The 18,605-nt window shown below is 49.5% G+C and overlaps 1 protein-coding gene across 1 annotated transcript; it reads right to left on the minus strand.

Annotated features, from left to right (window-relative positions):
* Window positions 1-474: 474 nt before the first annotated feature.
* On the minus strand, window positions 475-18,363 carry SALL3 (spalt like transcription factor 3). The gene is made up of 3 exons (XM_012788896.3): window positions 18,282-18,363; window positions 3,338-6,771; window positions 475-1,799 (listed from the first exon to the last, which is right to left on the minus strand). Exons 1-3 carry the CDS (start codon window positions 18,361-18,363, stop codon window positions 1,368-1,370), a joined length of 3,948 nt encoding a protein of 1,315 aa, XP_012644350.3. The 3' UTR covers window positions 475-1,367.
* Window positions 18,364-18,605: the final 242 nt, after the last annotated feature.

Genomic DNA, 18,605 nt, shown 5'->3' on the forward strand with positions numbered 1-18,605 from the left:
GGTTCTGCCGGACGTGTGCTATCGCCCCCGGTTTATGGTACTAAGCGGCCAGTGCCACGAAGAAGTCAAAATCCTGCCCGTGGTGTGTGTGAGACAGAGACAGAGCAGCTTACGGCAAAACGACACCTGCACGATGTTCTCCCGGCCATCTCCTGGCGTGCATGAGTGCCACGGGCCTAAGATTAATTCACCCAAGTTTCTACAGGGGTGGTCGCAGTTTTTAAATGGGCTTTGTAAAAAAGTTAAATAAATCATTTTAATTTAGGAAACGGCAGGCCCTATTTTATTGAGGAGCTGACAAGTCTCGGTGGCTTTTGTGTTTAAGTAGCATAGATTTCTCATATTGTTTGACCTTAAGACACAACAAGAAACTGTAACAGTTTTTTTTTTTTTCATTTTCCTTAAACTGAAGTACTATTTATAAAATACTTTACATCTTTTTAAATTTTCAAATTATAGACAAACCTCCCTAATACAAAATACTAAAAGTGCAATAGTATAAATTAAGAGTTTGCAACCACATTATACAAACATTACCTTTTTATTGTACAGCTTTGATAATGTGAAATATTTACTCACAACTGTTTATAATGTTGTGAATAATTTACGGTGATGTTTGTCTGTAACTTACTCCCCAATCATTGGGCTACAGACAACACTAGAAAACAACTGTCCACATAGCAGCTACAAACATTTAAATTAAAAAAAAAAAAAAAAGGCTTGTTACTGACAGGTACTTGCACACAAAAAGCATGCTATCTTTCCCAACAGAACGTCACGATTTTGCCTGCATTGAAATAATCCACTTATTTATAGTAAAACAAATCTTGCTTTAAAAAAAAAAAATCACATAGCCAGATGTATTCTGCAGTACAAAAGCTTCATTTAAGGTTGGGGCTCTTGTAGTGTCTGTTACCCGCATAATCTTAACATTATAAATACTACCCACGGAGATACTGTCGAAATACACAGCAAGGGCAGGGCTAAACCACTTCTTTAGATGAAGAGTTCTAAAACCATAGTTCAAGTTTCTCACCGATTCAGACAAAACCATAAATGGGTGTCCCTGGGAGCCCGCAGGCGACGGGTTCCCTCCCTCGCAGAGACCGCCAGGTTTAGGAGGAGCGAGCGGATGAGGTCTGAGTGCTTTCTGTCCCTGACACCGTTTTCCAGCACTTCTTTTTTGACTGAAATTGATCTAAAAGGCTGCAGCGTTCCCAACAGCAGTCAGACCCAGGCGAGGGAAGTGTTTTCTGCTACAGGTAAAACCTCAGCGAGAACCTGGCAGGTAGGGTCAGGGCCCGGCGCTGCAACGTGGGAACAGGGACCCAGGACCGGACGCCCGGCGCGAGGCGCGGCGCATTCAGCTAGTTTATGCCGATCTCCTTGTTGTCCTCGATGAACCGCGTGAACGGGCGGCTGGCGGCCGTCTCTGCGCCGGCCTTGTCCAGGCCCACGAGGGGCGGGCTGCTGCCCGTGCGTGCCTTGTCCATGCCCCCGGCCACGGTGCCCAGGGGGGGCATGGCGCCGCCCCCCAGACTGACCGGGAGCTGGGGGACGCCTCCGTTCTGGATGACGGAGATCTCATTGTTCTTCATGGCCAGCCCGTTGGTGAGTGCCGCGGCGTACTGGTTCCAGAAACTGGGGTCCACGTTCATGGCTCGAGCCGCCAGATCCTTCTGGAACATTTCCGAGAACTTCAGGGCGTCGCCCCCTAGCAGCGCCATGGGGTTTTCCACCGAGAGGCGGCGGCCACGCCGGGCGGGGGCATTGTTCCACATGTGTGTACCCATGTGCACCTGCGTGAGACACGAGAGACAGCCCACAGGTAAGCAAGTCCACACACGCCAGGCGGAGCTGTCCCGGCCACGCCGTCTAGCAAGCGCCACCCTGTCCTAAGCGTGTCTGGGTGAGCTTTTCCAAGAGCCTTCTACTCACAGAGGGGACATTTCATCTTACTGGATACAGAAAAGCAAAACCAGCGCTGTAAGTTAACGAACATGCTCTTTCCGTGGACACACGATAGAATAACTTTTCCCCGAAGGTGTAAAAGCTATGAGGCCACCCACAGAATGTTCTAGGGCTCCGAGGGTCATGGGTCTTGCCCCACGGCCTCACCCGGGCCCTGGCTCTCCTGTGTGCCCTCACCCCTAAATCTTCTCATCCTCGAACTCTCTGTGTCTCTCCTGCTTTCCCTCACACGAGAAAGAAACATTCATTCTGAAGCTCCCAGGGCCACCTGAGGCCGGCAGGCACTCGGGCTCTCGTCCCCCCGACGCGCGCCCACGCGGGGGACAGGCATCGACCGGCTCACTGGCGAGGCCGCAGAGGCCCACACACGCTGGCTTCGCACAGGTGCACCTTGCACGGGGCGGAAACGGCCCACGGAGAACACATCGTGCAAAAGCGCGGGCCTGCAGGCATCGCCCCGCCTGTCCTCACGCCTTCCACCTCCCGGGCACGCGTGGCTGCTGTGACCTCACGCACAGACACCTGGCGTCTGCCCTCACGCCCGGGAGCTTCCCGCCACGCACCCCTCCCTGGGCCCTCTCGGCAGCCACACGGACAGGATAGAAGCCTCTAGAAGTCGCTGAGGACGCCTTGGCTTGGAATCATTTGCGTGATGTGTGAGCGCCAAAGGCCACGTGTATTTTCTATCAGATTCAAGAGAGCGCTGGGCCCTGTGCCTGCACACTAAGGTGTAACGTGTGCGCCCCCCCCCCACCCTAAAACAGGCCGCAGCCATCAGATGCCCAGTTCCGAGAGGCCCCGGAAGGGAGAGCCCAGACTCATGTTCCTCTCACAGCCACTTAACGGGATGCCGCCTCATAAGTGTGTGTGCACACACACATTAGACATCTCACACACACCACATGTGCATCTCATACCCATGCTATACGTGTGAATACACTACATACACAGTGCTACACATGTACCATGTGCATATTCACATGCACACTTGACTGCCATACACATCATACACGCTCGTATGCACATACATGACACACATGCTGCACACTATGCACATGTGTACACACACATACATGACCCTACACCCCATGCACCATACATTACATATAACACATGCACACACGCTCACATGCACATACATACAAGGACCCATACAGCACACATCGCACACACATGCACACATTATGATGCCCACCACACATCATGCACATACAAACATGCACACACGCTCACAGGCAAGGCATCTCATCCCTCTGGCCAAGAGCAGGACCCTGCTGCTGTGCCTAAGGCAGGTGGCGGACGTGGCCACCACGGGCAGTCCCTTGTGGCCTTGGAGCCGGGGCAGCTGGACCTGCCGTGCCCTTACCTTGAGGTTGCCCTTGGTGGTGAAGGCCCTGCCGCAGATGGTGCAGCCGAACGGCTTCTCCCCGGTGTGGGTTCGCTCGTGGATCTGCAGGGCGCTGGCCGAGGAGAAGGTCTTACCGCAGGACTGGCAGTTGTGCTGCTTGGGCGTCCGGCGCGGAGGGGGGGCCAGCATGGGCGCGAGGCCCGGGCTCATCACTGTCTGAGGCCCCGCAGACACCTGGACGCCCGCCGACAGCGGCGGGCCCTCGCCCAGCGAGATGGCCTTGCTGTGGCCGTTCACTTCCGTTTTGATCATGGGCGCCACGCTGGAGACCAGGCTAGGAGTGCTTTGGCTGGGACCTAGAGCAAAGTTGGGGTCAAACACCTGAGAAGGCAGCTCTTTCAATCTGTGCGTCAGTAAGTGCTGCTTTAAATTACCCATAGTGGAGCACCCGCGCCTGCAGACCGCGCAGACGAAGGGACGCTCCTTAGTATGGCTGCGGAGGTGGATCTCCAGCGCGCTCTTGCAAGCAAAGGGCTTGCCACAGACACCACACACAGTGCTCCAACACTTACCCCGCTCTCTGCTCAGGAACAGCAGGCTGAAGGGGGCTTCCTCCTTGATGGCCGGCCGGCCGGGGGGGCCCGCGGTCAGGTCCAGGGCGCCTCCGTTTCCCGGGGCCGGGGGCGGGCTGTCCGGCCTTTCCGTCTTGAGCACGATCTCCGGCGGCTCCCCCGGGGCGCCCAGGCCCGGCGGCATTGGCGGCGACTTGGAGCGGAAGCTCTCGCCGTTGCTGTGGGCCGGGGACAGCGGCTGGGAGGACGAGGACTCGGACAGCGCCGGGCTGCCCGCGCTGCGGCTCTCCAGGTCCCCCACGGCCGAGGACGAGTCGTTGCTCAGGTGGTCGCTCTCCCCGGACCCGTTCTCCACGGACTTGAGGCCGCCCAGCTGCGGGCAGCTCATGACGGAGTCGATCATCTTCATCTGGTTCTCCAGGGCTGCGATGCTGGAGATGACGGAGGGCGGCGAGGGCGGGCAGGACCCCGCGAAGGGCGGCAGCGGCCTGGGCGCCTCGCCGGCGGCGTCCTTCAGCTCCGCGTCGTCCTCCATGGAGTTGTCGTCCAGGTCGTCGTCGTAGCCGCTCAGCGCCTCCGCGCCCTTCTCCTCGTAGCCCAGCTCGGGCTCCATGGCGTCCTGGAAGCCCTCGGGCAGGGGCGTGTTGGGGATCTGGCCCCCCGTGTGCATGCGGATGTGCTGCTGGAGCACCACCGCGTTGGTGAACTTCTTCTGGCAGATGGGGCAGGAGTGCTGCACCCGCAGGGGCGGCTTGGCGCGGTGCACGCCGAAGTGCGTCTTCAGGTTGCCCTTGGTGGTGAAGGCGCGGCCGCAGATCTTGCACTTGAAGGGGCGCTCGCCCGTGTGCGTCCGGTAGTGCATCTTCAGGGCGCTCTGGCAGCTCAGCACGCGGTGGCAGATGACGCACTGGTTCGGGTCCGTCATCTTCTTGTCGATGTTCTCCACCAGCTGCTGCAGCTTCGAGGTCTCCGAGGTCTGCATGGAGTCCAGCAGCCCGCCGAAGGGAAACTGCGCCTTGAACGGGTCGGGGACCGCCGAGAGCCCGGGGCTGCCCAGGCCCCCAGACGCGTCGCTGGCGGGGACCGCGCTGGCCGCAGACGTGGGCGCCGAGCAGGCCGGGCCCGCGGCCGGCGTGTCCCCTGCCCTCGCGTTCGTGCCGGGCAGGCCCAGCGGCTCGGGCTTCGTCAGGGAGGCGCCGAGGAGAGGCTGCGGGGACTCAGCGGCCACCAGGATGCCGGACTCCGGGTTGTTGAGGCCGGGGGACAGGGAGGTGCACTCGCTGGAGGCGGGGGAGGGCCTCTGCGGGGAGCGGCTGGCGGGGGTGACGCTGGGGGAGTCGGCGTAGCCGTGGGCGCCGGGGACGGTGGGAGGCAGCTGCAGCCCCACCGACGTGGGCACCGTGGGCAGCACCGGCTTGCTGTCCAGCCAGGTGGTCACGGGCTTCTCCGGGGGCAGCGACATGCCGTAGGGGATGCCCGAGCAGGTGGGCACGTTGTCGAGGTACTCCGGGACCGGGTAGGGGTTCATCTGGATGTGGGGGTACTTCTCCTTGTGCCTCTGGAAGTGCACCTTCAGGTTGCCTTTGGTCGAGAAGCGGTTCCCGCAGATGTTGCACTTGAAGGGCCGCTCGCCCGTGTGCGAGCGCAGGTGGATCTGCAGCGCGCTGTCGCTGCCGAAGACCTTGGCGCAGAACCTGCACTTGTGCTTGAAGAAGGGGTCCTCGGCGCTGGCCTTGGGCTCGAACACCGACACGTTGGGGGGCTTGCCCTTGCGGTGCTTCATGAGGGCCGACAGGGGGTCCAGGGCGTTGGCCGTGGCCGCGATGCTGACCAGCGGGTTGGGGAAGATGACGCCGCTCGAGGAGGTGTGAGGTAGAAGCGGGCTCGGCAGGCCGGGGCCCGGCAGGCTGGGGGCCGAGCCCGGCGGCGGCGCGGGGCCCAGGGCGGGGGGCGTGGTGGCGCTCGGGGGCTGCGGGGCGCCCGGGGCGGGTCCTGGGGTGGCGCTGGGGGCTGCGGGCTCCGAGGGCGCCCCTGCAGGGCCTCCGGGGGTGCTGGCGCCCGACGCGGGCCGCGACACGGGCTGCGGGCCCTCGAAGGCAGCGGGCACGGCGGGGCCCGGGACGGCGGCCGAGAGCGGCAGGGACGACGGGGGCGCGGCCAGCCCGGGCAGCTGGCTGGGGGCGGGCGCCGGCGCGCTCGGGGCGGCCGCGGGGCTGAGCGAGGGCCGCAGCGGCTGGCGGTGCATCAGGGCCACCTGGCTGCGGATCTGCTCGATGAGCTGCAGCTGGTGGATCTGCTGCTGCTGCAGGGCCAGGAGCTGCTCCAGGATCGCGGGCACGGCCGCCGCCGCCACCCCGGCGCCCGCGCCCGCGCCGCCCGCCGCGCGCGCGCCCTGCGAGAACTGCGCCACGGCCACCTTGGTGCTGAGCAGCGTCTCCAGCGTCACGTTGGTGCTGGGCATGCCGTAGGCGGGCGCGGGCGCGGGCGCGGGCGCGGGCCGGGCCGCGCTGGGGGCGTCGGGGCCGGCCGAGCCCTGCTCCGCGGGGGCCTCCACGTCCATGGGCTCGGCCTCCCGGGCCTCCCTGCCGGCTGCGCGCGCCTCGGCCTCTGCGCCCTCCGCCTCCTCGGTGGCCTCGCTCTCCGTGTGCTCGCTCGGGGAGCTGGCGGGAGAAGGTTCTGGAAAGTCCTCGGAGGGCGGCGCGGGCTCATCCTCGTGCACGATCAGCACGGGCGGGTTCTTGGTGCAGCCCTTCTTGTGCTGCAGGAAGTCGGCCCACTTGAAGAACTCGGCGCAGCACTGCTCGCAGACGCTGGTCTCCTCGCCCGCGCTGCGGCCCTCGGGCCCGCTGTCCGCCTCCTCCGCGCCGTCCCCCGGGGCGCCTGCAAAAAACAAAACAAAAAAAAAAAAAAAAAAAAGGAGAGCTCGTCAGGAGGGCCCGCCCTCCGCCTCGAAATTTTGCACATGGTAAAATCAATATTTTTTATTCTGTACAAATTACCCCACTTCAACATTTCTGACGTCCCAGCATGTGTATTCTATGACTCTTTCTAGCTAGCTAATCATTTTCTTAGCACAATCCATCAAATTATGAGGCCCTATCAATTGTGGATACTGCTGCTTAATGAAATTCCATAGAAGCCATCGATTTCCGATACCGTCATACGGTCCGCAGCTGCCCTGCCTACCGGCACAAAGCCGCCTTCGACGGGCTCATTACGCTTCCCTTTACTATCGGGCTTCCTATTTCCAGAAAAATTGGAGATGCCTTTGCCAGTCCGCCCGTCACCTCTCGGACCGCAGCGGCACCCGACCGCGGTCACAGGCGGAATGTCCTTCCGTGGGACCTTCCAAATCCACGGGCATTATTTCGTGTAGGAGACTCCAGCTAAATGCCTTCATTTGTAAATATAACAAAGAACATATAAGCCCTTTTTTGCATCTGCTCGGAAAAACAATGCCCCCCCCCCAAGAATAGTTGGAGCAGATCAGTCCAGGATCTTTCCTGGCCTTTGTGCTTTCCCTTCACCGTAGGGTCCATCTCTGCACTTTGGAATTTGCCAAATTAATATCAACATAACCTAGGCCTAAAATTAATCATGTTTAATACAATTAATTGGCTGTGTCAGATGCAATATTTCTTGACAAAATGAACTAAAATTACATGTTATTGTTATTAGCCAATAGAGTTCAGTGGTTTGCTAACAAACTAGAAATTATATATTTAAAGTTCATTTATGTTGACATGTTTAACATGAGAATGTTGTAGTCAGACACACTTTTTTGTACCTATTTTCATCCATTCTCATAGAAAGACTTAGCAAATTATATGCTTGTGCCATAGTGGAAAACCCTCTAATTGGTTACACATGTTTAATTACTGTTGTAGGCAGCCACTTCCTCTGTCTCCCCTTACCCTCTTGTGCCGAATAACAACCACGTTTAATGAACGACTCTCATTCACACCTGATCAAATAAATAGCTATACAGGAATGAGAAATCAACATACGATAGCATTTCTACCTCCTAGTTTTTGGGTAGTTGGGGTGAAAAGTAATTCCCCGATAATTGCTCAGGCTGTATGAGCTAGCCTGGATGCTACTGACTCGTAAGTGCTTTCCGTCAATTTATGGATGGAGTGACAGCAAGCGCTCAGTTTGCAGAGGGAGGAATGACAGCTGCAAGTCAGCTTTGTTAAATGTGCACAGTTGAGCGTGAGGACAAAACATCTTCAAGTCTGTCCCCAAAATGATTTACTGTAATAACATCAAATGTATTTGCTACAATGTCTCCAAATTTTTTTCTTTTATAGTTTTGCAAAAATAATAATTCAGCACTGAGTTCAATAGAGAAATCTAAAAAAAAAAAAAAAAAGTCCTATAAAAACACATAGTTCCTCCACTGGAAAAGAGAAATATTTTTTGAGGCCAGTCTGTGACTCTCCATGAGGCCATTATATCCAGGTAATTTATACATGCCTTCAAAAAATTATTAGCAGTGTTCAATTAGCATTTTCTTAACTGGCTAAGCCATTTGAAAGGGAAAAGAAGTTGGAGCTTGCAGCCCATAATGCCTGCTGGACTTTAAAACTAAATTCGGTGCTGAAGATCAGACTACAGCAGGAGCCTCATTACTGTATGAGGAAGGAATGCAATAGGCATCTGTTAGGAGGGTGACTGGCTGGAAGGAAAGACACACAGCTGATGAATACCGCAGGTAGGCACATTAACAGGATAAATACTCAGAGCGCTCAACTTTGCCCAATGTAGGCAAAACCTGATTTTAAGCCTCTAAGGTTATGGAATAAGGCAAAAACAAACAAACAAAAACAACAGCCTAAAATCTTCACGTAAATAATTTCTTAATGACTGATGAGAAATAAAGACTACCTCAAATTCTAGTCACGTATTCTATAAATTATTACAAAAATGCAAAGAATTTTTACTTTTCAATTTCCTTTTAAGAGTGGAATGGTACGCAAACCTACATATTTTTTTAAAAAACCAAAAAACAAAGTAGCCATTAAAAAAAGTTCATCTGTACTAAGTAATCAAATATATATATATATATATAAAATTATTATAACTAAACAAGGAAGAGAATATTTTAAAAAGTTGTTTTCCAATATTTTGAAGCTATGAAGAAAAAGTATTATGGAAAATCCCAAGAATTAAATATTGTTAAATTTTATACAGTACATATTGTATTAAAAGAATACTTGTTCTTCATGAATACGTATCAGGGACAGTTACCTGAAAGCATGCTTTAAAATTAGGTTGATTTCTGGATCACTTAAATGGAGTTCAGTGTTGAGAGAATTAACATAACTATAAATAAATTATATTTTTAGGAATGAACATTTCCCAAATTTTCTTTGTAACAAAATATAGCACGTGACACAGAGAAATACCACTTTTGCTTTTCACAAAGATGTTGTGCTTTTTTCAAAGGTCTTAACCAAAACAAATTTATATTTACCTTAATGATTTGCATTTTTACATTCCCATTAGTTTCTTTATATGTTATGTATTTTTAGAGTTCACTTCCAAATTCAAGGATGTTGGGACATGTTCCCACAGGTAATTTCATTTTTTTCTCATCAGTAGGTTTGCTACATTACAAGTTTTTATCAATTGTACAAAATGTGCATAGAATGTTTTGGCACTTTCTATCAAATAATAAAAGTCATTTTGTTTAAAGCAATTATACATGGTAATTACTTTAATACAATGCAGATATTCTTGTCAAAGTAAAATTATCTTCTACTTATATTTCTTAAAAGTTGAAGAAGGAAATTGTGTAAAAAAACCCTCAGCATTCTGACTATTTGGACCTGTTAATAGTTTATTTTGTTAATGAACCCAAGGAAACAGAAAATTGTTGGATTTTATAAGCAAAGCTCCATTATAAATTTGACTAAAACATACCTAAAAAACTACAATTAGTGAAGGAAAAAATTCTTTTCATACAATTTAAATTTATTTTGGGCAAATAAATTTGAATTGCCATGTATGATTTCTATTAGCATTTGCATGAAATATCAACAGCATGTTCACTTCTACTGTTATTCTCATGTGCTCAAGCTATGACTGTTTCACTGTCAAAATGTGATTGTGATAATCGTTCTATAAAAGTTATCGCTAAGGACAAATTTCACAAAACAGTCTTGAACAAAAGGAACACGGGAAAAAAAACTCTCCTATGTCACATACTAAATTGAAATTTTGTCTGCATACTTTAAGAATGTTATTAAACAACAATAATAAGCACTTCAACTGAATTGATTTGTAGGAAATGAAGTGAGCATATTTTACTAACGATAGAACTCCTTAGAAGTAGCAAGACACTTCATTGACATGCAGAGTCAAAGTGTTGACTTCAGATGCCTCTGAACAGAGTGAAAGAATTAAAGTAAGTTCTTATAACCCGCTTCCATGGCTCTTCTCATTATGATGATCAAATACATATTACAGTGTGTATGTGCTAATACAGCACTTTTTACTTATTTTTAAATGCTTTCTGTAACAAGAAAATCCATATGGGAAAAATCTGAATGTAGTTCCCAATTTCATCATATAATTTCTAAAGCCCTTTATCCTGCCATTGTTTAAAGCCAATATTATGTCAGATTCAAATGTATCTAACCATCTTTTAATTACACTTACATTTTAAACTGGCCTTTATGCTACAAAAATAGAAGTTATTACATGCATTAGTTGATATGGCCAAAGTAATTTATTTTTTGCACACTGTTCAACAACTAAGAGATTTGAAACTGTAAACAGGCAAGGGATTAAACTGTAATTAGGCAGGAATTTTGTAGTACATAAGGATTATATTAGAACAAGTTAAGAAAAATGCCAACCAATTCACCAAGTGATATAGCTGAGCCAGCACTCTTCCCGTGTTGGGTAACAGGAATATGTGTGTGGGCAAGGCTACCTTGAGAAGGTCCCACACACATTTGCTGCTCTGGCTGGGTTCATCTGAATGTGAAGAAGGTACCAGAAGCTGCTCCGGGTAACCCTCCTTTGCTGATGTCAATATGTATCAACCCTGTTGCCACGGTTACCTGCACCATGGAGACTAAAAGATTATAGTTCTTTCAGTATAGTTTACAGCTATCCCAACATTTGCTATTTATACTTAAGATTTTCGGGGTTTCTATCTCTGTCACTGTGCATACATTCTTAAGCAAGTTTTCTGTGTTTCTCAGCTGTACAGAAGAGGGGGAAAAGGTCCCACCTGCCGTTCAGAGGAAATAGCCAACAAAAGGGCAGCTTCAAAGATGACAGTTTTTTTTAAATACATGCATTTTTTTTTCCTGCTTACTAATATACACCTAACACCCAACAAAAGCGTTCCTGTTCTTAGGACAGACTCTCTCTGGGTGAAAGGAGCCTCTCAAACAGTTCCACTGTTCTCTCAGCTTTAATTCCCGGCCTGTTACAGAATATACAGGTATTACATTGTCACTGTCTTCTAAAAGTGATGTATCGGAAGACAGGCAGAATTTTTAGCCCTAATGACCTTTTTAAAGCTACAAGTGAAAAACATCATGGTGACATATATAAGAACACTCGAGACATAATGTTTCTTTAAATATTCCAAACGACGGTTCTTAGCAAGGTTTTTAAATTTTCTCTTTTCAATGAGTACAGTGGCTTGTAAATAAGCTAACCACTTACAAAGTAGTAGTAAAATAGGTATTTTATAATTTTATCCATCTGAAAATCTCACCTTTATCCTGCCACACTTTTGCAACACATTTTTAATTAATTACAATTAACAAAAGGAGAAGCAAAACTCGCTCAGCACAGGAAAAGGGATGTTAACTTCTCCACTTTAATTAGCAACTTTAAAATGCCACGTGGATCTTCAGGGAAGGCAAACGGTACTTTCTCTGTGCTTCTCCGCCTCTTAAAAATCCAGAGAGCATTTTTCAAGTTTTCCTAAATTGTGAGGAGACACTTATTTTCTTGCAAATTAATTCTTTTTAACTCCTTATGATAGCTTTGAATCCCATAAAGAAAGATGAATTATCACATACTGAGCCCAAGCTGTGAAACAGGAGGAGACAAATAGAGACCCCTACTGTGTCTAACAATGTAGAAGAAATTCCAGACGCAATAGAAAAATTTTCTGTCCCTTCCCTCAGACCTGGAAGCCTGTGTGCGCGCGCTGAACGGTGGAGGGCACTCTTGCCATGCGCAGCGCCGGCTCTGACCCGCAGGCTCCCGCGTGCCTGCCCAGAGGCCCGCATCTCAAATCTGTTAAGTCACGGCCACCTGTGGCACAGTCGCCAACTGTCTCCCGCTTGAAACATTTGCAGCTTTTAATCTGTGCAGGGGAGCAAGACACTGTTTCCTTTATGGGCACATGCAGATGGGAGCAGGACAACGCCCGCATGTGCTCTGCCTGCACCCAACACCGAGTAAGATGTCTGTTACCCTTCGGGGTCGCACAGTGGCTCTTTCACGGAGGTGCTGTGCTGCAACATGCTGGGGGCGAAGGCACACACGTCACCATCCATGCCTGGTGACAACTACACAAACCTGAAATGCGTCAGCCGGCGCAGACAATTTCCATCAGAATTTCTTGGGAGGGCGAAAGCCAGGTTGTGCCACGTTCCTGCTGGTGAAGGTGTGGATGATTTAAATTCAGAGGACGTGGTCTCCCAGATTCGACACATGAAATTAAATGTGATATTTCACGACCTGCTGACTTGAACGTGCCTACGCAACTACCCAAACGCCGGCCCCTGCTCCAGTCCACTATGCATGGAAAATGAACAAAATAAGCAAAACAACTCAGATGTGTAAACGGCTACGTCTAAACAGCCCCAGAGGGCAGGAGCCATCCTGTGTCCAGGAACAAGGCTAGGATCAACTGTAACCATTAGACTGCTCCTACTGGGGACCAGGTGATCACACCATTTCCTTTATTTGTCACCATGTTACGACACTGTTTCATTTCCATGGGCAAAGTTTGCACATAATGCAAAAAAAATCATCCTGGAAAAGCCACTGCCGGGGTCGCCGAAGCCAGTGACTCTGCATGTACACAGATCCTACAATAGAATTATCACACAGTGCGGTGAAGGTCACCCTCCGAGAGAGGACCCCGCATGCCAACGAATGAAGACAAAGTGCCGCGGCACCTGCAGGGTTAATTAAACAGTTCAAGATGCAATGGCTACACAAAAGCAAGCCGTTTTCTCTTCTTTAAGAACTATAAACACTTGTGCAGAACTGGATGGGCTCTGATAAGCTGCGCGCACAGAGCAAGCTCGAGGGGGGGATCTCTAGTTAACACTCAGATTCAGTATTAACACTTAACAGAACAGTGGTGAGCCCGGTTGCCAAGGTCAACAGCACAGATGCACTAATTGTATTATGAGCTTGACATCTAGTGGCCACCCCTGGCAGGGCAGAGCAGGCAAAGGTTAAATCAGCAAGGCTTGTCAAGGCTCTTCTAACTACCCACCTTCGGGGAGAGCCGGGAAGCTGGCCAGCCCTCTGCGGCCCCACCTTTTCACAGACATCAGACAAAAAGGCTCTCTACCCCGGCCGGCCGCTAATGCTCTCAGAGAATGCAAAGGGGTAGGGATTTTAGATGGTAGGCATAACTAATCTGAAGGTGATTGAAAAAGACAGGCCCACAGAAGAAAATATTTAGACACCACACTGGCATCGTCCAGAGCCCTTTGGTGGACACTGTCTCAGTCTCGAGAACTCTTCCCTTTAATTAAGAAACAAATCAATCTTACTCTCTTAGTCTCATAAACAGAGACTATTCCATTATCTTATTACAATTAATATTTTACACTTCCTATAATATGACTTTGCCTTGTTTGCATGGAAATCACATAGTTAACTGCACTTTAAATCATAATTGTGTTGAAATTACAAGAAAAATCTAAGGTAGAATAAAAAATAAAAGTTTGCTTAAAGTAGCAGTAAAACACTCGATTTTTGCATAGATTTAAGTTGGTTTTATATGAAATGTGTATCGACTTAACATACGCTATAATTACAACCCTGTTCCACGAGTAGCAGAATTAGCTCACGTCTTCATGAGACTGTCTAAGACATGTGGGTCTTATTCTGGCAACTATTCAAGAAATCATGTAGGAAAATAAAATCTAATAAAACCAATAAAGAAACCCCTTCTGTATGATTCAAAAATTATGCTTCTTGAAACTATTTTGCAACATTAAAAGATGGTGCATAACCTCATTAGCAGTTAAAAAGATTTTTATTTCACTTAAATAAAAGCCTGTGCCCATAACTTACATTTAAGAATGCTAAATTCCATCTAATGGTCAGTACACAGAATAGAAACCTTTTTTTTTTTTTATCTCTTTGCTGAATTCCCCCCAAAGAAAATGTTCTTAGGGGCTACCTGGAGAGGAATGGTAAAGCTTCTTAGAGATTGTAGTTGAAAATGAAATCTGACCCACTTTTTTCATCATCTTGTATACAAAAAATAATCAGCTTGCTAAGTAATTCCTGCTGTTACTCCATACCTTTTCCTTTTTCTGGCTCTGAACAGATCCAAAAATACTGGATTTGTGCATAATGCCGTGGAAGTTTAAAATTTATTGTACATACAAATTCCCTAACTCTCTTACATAATCAGCTCTCTGAGGGTGGGGATTAATTGGCATGTTTTTTTGTTCATCACTGAAATGAGCATTTTTTAAATAGGTTAAATTTTTAAATGTTATTTTTAAAAGAAATGTTTGCAGATTCTTCTCCTCGACCCCCCTACCCCTGGTTACTCACTTTTTACCTTTCACGTTTCAGAGAAAACAATCTGCCTGTGAGTGTTAGAAAGTGGCTTCAGCATTGTCCCTTTTGGTATGCTGAATTGTAAATGTGTGTAGTGTGCTCTGAGAGCCGGCAGACCATGCAGATACAGATGAAAGGAAAAGATCCTTCCCTAGCACTGGTGGCCTTCCTTCCCTTAATTTAAACACAGTCTGTGAATACCACTGGTAAATTCTTAAATCACATGCTCACCACATTTAAAAGGATTTTTAAGATAGCCATAAACTGTAGGTTGGCAGAAAATAAAAACACACTTTGAAGCAATTAGTGCTAACAAACAAAATACAGGATGGTAAATTGTTTTAAATTATAATATCCCTTTGTTCTTCCTTATATACATATTTTCTAAGGACGACAAAACACATCTTTTAAAAATTATACTTTATACGATAAAGAGCAGCAATATTAAATTTTTTTAAAGTTCTTAGTGGGAGTATAACTGTCATTGGAAGTTTTAATTAATTTTTCTCAGACCAAAAATATTCAGCTTGCCCAAAGGGTTTCATTCTTGTGGGATAAACTTAACTGAATCACAAGCTGCATCATACTTCTAAAACAGGAATGAAATACTTTGCAAATAAGTAACTTTAAAAGACATTTCTATTAGAAACCTAAGTCTCAGTGATCCTTAAAATAAATTTTTACAAAAGGATAACTTAAAAACTTTACATGAATCATCCTTACTTTTTCTCGTTTTAGAAATGTCATCATATTTCATTCCTGCAGTGATAAGGTTTGGATAGCACCGAAGCTATTTTTGTGTAGTGTCTTTTCATTGCTTGCCCAAAAGCCAAAGCCTGAAAAATGTCATAATCCTTTCTTAAGAAATACAGGCTTTTTACTGTGAATTAATGTGACTGAATCTTTGCCTCCCCTAAACAATTTTGCATATAATATTTGCTCTGCATGACATTAGCAATGCCTTCAATTTGACTGCACGTGAAGTAGATGGACCTATTGCTTTAATTAATATGTCACGCCCAAAGTAATACAAAGGAATTACTTAGTTCATTTCTAAAACACTGTAAACTAACTTAGCTCACTTATAACTTCATGCATGGTCAGTTTATTTCCATTGCATTTAACAGAATTAAAATTTTAGGAGCTCTGATTCAGGTTGGATAATTAAGTTTCCACAACCATTTATCCTTAAAGAAACATTTTACTTATTCATCTTAGTAACAATGAGAACCTCAGAGTAATATACATATGAGCATTCCTTCACTTAACAGGGAACAGAGCATCTTTTATGCTCCATGAACAATCTGCTTCAGAATAATTAAATCTGTAAGAACTTTTAAAACATAGTTTGCCTACACTATCCTTAAAGCAAGCATGGAAACACATTACTTGACTGAGTCTCTGCACCCCCCCTCCCCAGATAGGCTATTTTTGGCCTGTTGCAAAATATGATCAGGAACTGTGGCAATATCTCGATTACAACTCTGGATGATTGTGAAAAACACAGCCTTTGCAAAAACTTTCATTCTAGCACGGGTAAAAAAAAACCCTGCATCTCTAAATAAATTCGAGCAGCAACGAGGGGAATGCAAAACAGGACTTGTAAATAATTCACTCCATCTTAGGTTTTCAAATATAGGCTCTATATACCCCTCACCATGTTTACACTATTAAGTTCAACATGCTCACATTTCTGAAGTGAAATTAAAAATGAATAGCAGTGCCTCCGCTTGTTAATTGTTAAATACAAGCGGTTTTACTCTATTAATTAAAATATGCTTTTAAAAAAAAAAGTAGACATTGCACATTTTGATAACGACCCTACAAAGCTAAGAAGTATTTACATTGTTGCATTTTGGGGCGGCTGTGAAAGCCGATTTTAAGCTATTCAGCAGCCACAATAATAAAGGTTTAACATTCCTCACTGGGATGCAATGTAGTTCTTTTGAAGGAAAGACTGTCTTTCTCATTCGGCAGAAATAAATCCATTCATTTGATCATGTAGTCATTGAGGGCGATACAAAACAAACCAAGTGTGAGAAATTCTATGTGATGAAGTAAACAAAACAAAAAAAAATCCATTTCCATGACAAAAAGATTCTTTGTCCTTAATCTAGCCACCATATGCAAGCGTTTCTTTTTAGCATATCGCCGGTCCTAATCTTGGCTGACTTGCCCGCACAGATAAGGCCGCCGTACCTCCGCGGCAACAAAAAGGCCCGGACGGGCTCCCTGATGTTATTTAATTCATTAATTCCCAGCCGCGCCGCGAGCGTTGTCTCGCGCTGCGCTCCGACGCGGACGTACCTGCTTCGCCAAACTTTGCAGCGCTGTGTGAAAAACTCCCAAACTCCTTTCACTCTTTGCAGACACTCTGCTCTCAGAGGAGAAAGATGACTATCTGCCTCCAAACAACTTGTAAGACGTTAATCATAAAAGCTGGCCGGCCTCTTTTCTCAGGAGCGAATTGCGTGCCGCGCGAGCTCCGCCGAGGCTCGGTGGCCCGCGCCCCGCCGTGCGCCCGCGGCCCTGGTCCCGGCGCCCTGGGGCCCCCGCGGGGCGCGCCGACCCGGGGCGCCCAGGGCCCGGGCTTCAACCGGACCGGCGGACTCGGGGCGCCCCGGACCTCATTCACGGCTCTAAAGCTCAGCCACAGGAAGTCCAAATCCTCGCCCGCCTCTAACTTGGGCGGCGCGGGCCGTTCGTTTTTTGGATGTTTCCAGGAGAAAGTTCCTACCAGCGAAATGACTGCAAAGGTGCCTCCAGCGCCCGATTTCGGTGCATCCACAAGACCACGAAAAGGCCTACGGAAAAACGCGAGCCCACCACACACATGCCGGGCCCCCCTGCGTGCACAGACCGGCCCCCGGCGCCGCAGCTGTGCTCACCCCAGCCCAATTCCCAGGTCGGCCATTAAGGAAAGGCCAAGATGCGTTTACTTTCTGTTCGCTTCGGAATGGGGTCGTTGGATTTGCCACCGCGCTGGGACATCGCGGGGCTCGCGGCCCGCGGGTCACCAGAGGCGGCCGGCTGGCGGCACGGGGGGGGGGGGCACAGGTGGGGTCGGGAGGCGGCGTGGGCCCCAGGGCCGGCTCCCAGCGCACTGCCTGGGGCGCCGAGACGCGCGGCTCCGAACAAAGCTGGCCGGGTGGCGGTCTCCCCGGCCCGCGTCCAGCGGTGGGGGAGCTCTGGACGCGATCCCCGCCGCTGCGCTCGCTCGGGGGTGGCCGAGGCCGGCTTCAGCGTCCAACTGCGGAAAACCGGGGGGCTGTTCAGAGGACCCCCCTCCGCCCTGGCCTCCGCGTGGGCTCCGAGCCGTTCCTGGCCTCGGCGCCTCCGCGCGCGGCTCCCCAACTCCGAGGAGGAGAACCAAGTTTACTTCGCCCACAACTCTTTCCGCGGCCGCGCGCGCTCGGGGAGAGTACCCGGGTCCCCGAGGCCGGCCTGGCCCGGGGGCCGGGCGCGGCACGGACACTTGCTCGCAGGAACCAGGCAACTTTTTCTTACTCCGCGACGCGCGCAGCCGATCCCGCCGCCCGCGCTTCCCCAGCCCCATGCGCGCCCCAGATCCTCCGGCCCCCCGAGGTCCCGGCCCTCACCGTGCTCCGGAGCCCCGTCCGGCGGCGGCAGCTCCTCGTCCGACTTGAGATGCTGGGGCTTGGCCTGCTTGCGCCGAGACATGCTGCTAGCGGCGCTCGGGCCCCGCGCGGGGCAGCGGCATCAGCGGGGAGGCCGGCGGGGACGGCGCGGGGTGGGCGCGGGGCGGCCGGGCGGGCGCGGGGCGCGGGGCGCGGGGCGGCGGCGGCGGCTGCGCGGGCCGCGCATGGGGCTGAGCAATTAGGCTGGTGAATAATGCATGGCCATTAGCCGAGGGCCGCGCCGATTGGCCGGCCTCCAGCGGACTCCGGCGGCCTATGCAAATG

This window comes from Microcebus murinus, chromosome 17, assembly GCF_040939455.1.
Source record: "Microcebus murinus isolate Inina chromosome 17, M.murinus_Inina_mat1.0, whole genome shotgun sequence".
NCBI lineage: Eukaryota > Metazoa > Chordata > Mammalia > Primates > Cheirogaleidae > Microcebus > Microcebus murinus.